The sequence below is a fragment of the Salvia splendens genome, chromosome 13 (assembly GCF_004379255.2).
Source record: "Salvia splendens isolate huo1 chromosome 13, SspV2, whole genome shotgun sequence".
Taxonomy (NCBI): Eukaryota; Viridiplantae; Streptophyta; class Magnoliopsida; order Lamiales; family Lamiaceae; genus Salvia; species Salvia splendens.
The window spans coordinates 7,137,705-7,141,608 of record NC_056044.1 but is presented as its reverse complement, the minus strand read 5'-3'; the positions used below and the strand labels follow the sequence as shown (position 1 = coordinate 7,141,608).

Sequence of the window (3,904 nt, the reverse complement as noted above, 5' to 3'; positions counted from 1 at the left end):
TAGACACACATTCAAATAACCCATTTCACTCACATTTTATTATAAAACTACTTTTTTAATTCACTTTCCTTTACCTTTCTTAAAACCCATGCCGGAAACAAAGTGAACGATTATTAGGGGATAGATGGAGTATTTCAAATAATAAATTAGTTAAATAAGTTGGATTTATATTGTTATCGCGGGGGTATTTTCGACCATTGAGCTGATCCACCTGCAGCTCAATATCCCGTACCCTGCACGAAATAGTATAGTACTATAGCACGCACTCCGCTCATTTTAGCAACGACAAGGTCATCACCATTGTTACCTTCTTACCTCCTCCACCAAATTTCTGGAGATTTAATCAGTAAGAATTCGTTGCTCTCATTTTCGAAACAGTAATGCTACTTTTCTATGTAAGTTTTTTCACTCGTACGTTTGATCTTCTCTGTGCTGATTGACTACGCATTTAGAGTATAGCAGAGAGCTAGAGAGAAGGTTATGCGCGTGCGTGTTTCCTTATTATTGATTTTTCCAATGATATGTGAAGCTATGCGACTCCATGATGTGTTAATGATTTTTTGTTTCATTCTACTATTAGAAATTTTGCATACGGAACGAAAGTATGGAATCAGGCGCCTTTATTGTAGATCATCGTCTCCAAAAGCTATATTCAACCGATATTGACTTTCTCTTAAACATTCAATAGGTTAAACCTTGGTCAGATTTTACTGTTTCTGTAACTTCTATTATTTTTTTAATTGAGCATTGATCTATGGAATAATTCAAACCACTGAGAGTCTTCATCTGATATAGTTTATTGGAGGTTAATAACATTCTCGGTTAACAAAATATTATGGTGGAAATTTCAGAGCCTGGAAAATGGAAGAACAAAATCACAAAAATTATTTGCAGTTTTCGCCACTGGCATTGGATTGGCTAGCAAGTAATGCATTTGGTTCACATAGTAACTTTGACTCTGATCAGCACTATATCATGGCAGAAGGGACTGGGTCCTGTCAGTGGATGCATTCCCAGCCAAAACCTCAAAATTATGTTCCGTTTCTTTCAGAGACAGGGCACGCTGAAATCCAGAAACAAAAGGCATATGATGTTTCAGCACAATGTCCTACTTTGCGATTACCATACCCTTCTCAATTGGTAAAGAACCCTTTATGCATACAGATAGAATTCGTCCAGTGTGGAATTAAGATTTCAAGAGCAAAGTGATACTTAAACTTCATGTGATTAATTCGTATATTACCTTTTATGTATGTTTGAAGATTCTGATAGCAAATGATATGGCATGTTACACTGTACTTTGCTTGCAACAGGAAGAGTACATGAGGCTGCATAATGGCGGAGAATTTGTGACCTCGGTGACTGGCTTGGAAGAACTTGGTGTAGAGGTCCATACCTGTAGCTGTTTCTATTGTAAAACAATGTTAGGGATTTGCCTTGCTAAATTGCGCTTCCTAAAATTGACATGCAACCATCCCTGCAGGAACTGAAGTTGAATGAAGAGTTTAGTCATGCTTTTGAAACTTATTCACGTGCTGCTGCATCCAAAGATCCTTCTAAACTCCACAGGAAAAGATCAAGAGAGAGATCTTATGCCACTGATCGTGTATGCATTAACTATTTAATGCATCTTATGATTTAATGTTATTCTTGACTGCCAAAAAAATCATAATGAGACCTGCATGGATTGATCTCTGACTGAACTTGGGTAGCACTGGCACCGTACGTCCTTACCTACAATCTACATGCTTCTGTATATGATCATCCAGTTCTTTCTTTCAGATTCGCAAATTGAGGATATCACATTGGCTAGATGCTTTACAAGAATTGGTTCCGTCGCCAGAAGGGGTAATGTAGCATTGTAGCTGATATATCCACATCATGCAACAATAAATTCTTCCTATTTTTTCATATTTTCTTTTACATTACCATTCTGTCAATGGAAAGAAATCCAGTGGTGTTGTCAACAGATGTTCAGTAACTTCTGGATTTGTGTTCTTCTTTGCGGGTTTGGGGTGGGGGATGTTTACTGAGATTCAATATGCAGATCTATAGATGGTTTTAGATTTATAAAATGTGATGCCCACCTACTAATAAAAGTGTGTAATAGCACATACATGGCTTTGGTTCAAGAAATCCAGTTTGCTCATGAATTATTTGTATGTTCTATTTATTTATTTTTATCAATTTTATCAATATTCTATTATTTGTCCAGTATTCAGCTGTTTAGACATTGTGTGGCGCTGCAGGTTGGTCAAGCAGCGTTGCTGGATGGGGTGATTGACCATATCAAGTATTTGCAGTATCAAATGAAGGTAGATTTTAGTGTTTTAGGCTTTGCATGACAATCAGAAAATGTTTCTCAGGATCTAGAAATAGACGTTTTCACAAATTCTTAATGACTTATTTTAAAGAAACTCGGTGTTACTAGTTTCTTAGTTCGAGAAAAATGCTTTCTCAAATGACCTCTACTGGTTGGGACCAGGCATGCATGTTGCAGATCTTTGTTTCATTCAAAAATCACTTATAGTCTTCATGCTGATTCACATGTTGCAGAAGCTTATTATGTTACTTGCTGCATTTAGTAACAAGTTACATGAATTTTGTAACCATGACTAAGGGTATTGCTATTTAGCTGGTAAGTTATAGATACACATACTCCAGATATTACCTCTTAAAGAATTTAAAACTTTCAAAGGTTATAGGAAATTTGTTCCTTTTTCCTTAGATAGATCCCAGAACATCACTTGATTCAAGTGTCTCCTTACTGCTGTATAAATTAAGTCCCATAATTTCTACCTTTTTTTATTCATAGAGACCATTGAATTCCAGTTGTGCACATACCTCAGTTTCTTTTTCGACTCTTGTCTAACTTCGTTGATCTTACACAAGCTCATTCCTTTCATGGATGGTTCACCATGCAGGATCTATGTCGGAACCGATTGGGAAGTGGATCAACTTCTAATTCTGTTATTTTCCTTGAGGTATTAAATTACCAGATAGATTATGAGAATATCAAGATATTATTTGTATTTAACATAACTACCTTGTCATATGTAATTTGGATGTGATAAATGATTCGTTATTGTTTCAGGGACATGGGCATTACTTTCTTCAGGATCAGATGCTCAATGGTCCTCTGGAAGAGATGATAGGGAAGTTGATAAGGGATTATCCTTCGGCAGCTACCGAACTGCTGCAGAGTAGAGGTCTTATCGTGTTGCCTATGACTTTTGCAGAAGGATTACTTGAATCTATGGGCATGCTGGATATACAAGGTTGATTCTCAGTTATTTAACCTCAGACATTGTGATTGATCTTCTTTTCTACCAGTACCTCTTATGACATACAAGTTAAAGTTTGTGCCAACTAATAATCAAATGCATCAAATTCTCAAGGTGATGTCCTATTACCTAATATTCTAGGGCTCGTGGAGTATATCAAAATCTCATATTGGAAGATCTCTGACTCTTGTCATTCATTCAGGGGTTTCTATTTTCATTTCTCATTCTGTTATTACTTTATGCCTTCATGTTACTTTATTAAACTATCTTCATACTTCTTCTGTGAAAATATTATACATCAGCTACCTGCATCATATCTTCTCTTTAGGTTCCAGTTTAAGTGTATGGGTTAATAATTATTGTAGACCCTAAATGAAATGTGATTCAACGCATCCACTATTGAAATTACAACGTTGAATTAAAATCTCAAGGATGTTTATTTTTCTCCAAGTTGGTACTTAGAAAACATTCTGCTAAGGTGCACAATTTTTTTCATAGACTCTTGCTTGTAATAGATATGTACATATTCTCTGGTCCTTAAAAAATAGTTCTCTTTTGCCATTTTGGCCCTTCCCCAAAAATAGTCTATTTTCTATTTTTGAAAACTTTTTTCACCACAC

At 35.8% G+C, this 3,904-nt stretch overlaps 1 protein-coding gene across 4 annotated transcripts; it reads left to right on the top strand.

Annotated features, from left to right (window-relative positions):
• The first annotated feature begins 212 nt into the window (after positions 1-212).
• On the top strand, positions 213-3,573 carry LOC121760106 (transcription factor LRL1-like). Of its 4 annotated transcripts, XM_042155716.1 has the most exons (9): positions 213-346; positions 581-688; positions 852-1,140; positions 1,314-1,388; positions 1,484-1,606; positions 1,783-1,848; positions 2,250-2,315; positions 2,925-2,984; positions 3,095-3,573. In XM_042155716.1, exons 3-9 carry the CDS (start codon positions 862-864, stop codon positions 3,281-3,283), a joined length of 858 nt encoding a protein of 285 aa, XP_042011650.1. In that variant the 5' UTR covers positions 213-346; positions 581-688; positions 852-861; the 3' UTR covers positions 3,284-3,573. The 4 variants fall into 4 exon arrangements, with proteins under 4 accessions (XP_042011650.1, XP_042011652.1, XP_042011648.1 ...); XM_042155718.1 differs by lacking the exon at positions 581-688 and having other exon boundaries at positions 217-346; positions 983-1,140; XM_042155714.1 differs by lacking the exon at positions 581-688 and having other exon boundaries at positions 217-346.
• Positions 3,574-3,904: the final 331 nt, after the last annotated feature.

Coding starts and splice junctions, on each gene's coding strand:
- LOC121760106 (XM_042155716.1), top strand. CDS start 862: ATGGAAGAACAAAATCACAAAAATTATTTGCAGTTTTCGCCACTGGCA. Junction 1,607..1,782: donor GATCTTATGCCACTGATCGT/GTATGCATTAAC, acceptor TCTTTCTTTCAG/ATTCGCAAATTGAGGATATC. Junction 2,985..3,094: donor ATTCTGTTATTTTCCTTGAG/GTATTAAATTAC, acceptor TTATTGTTTCAG/GGACATGGGCATTACTTTCT.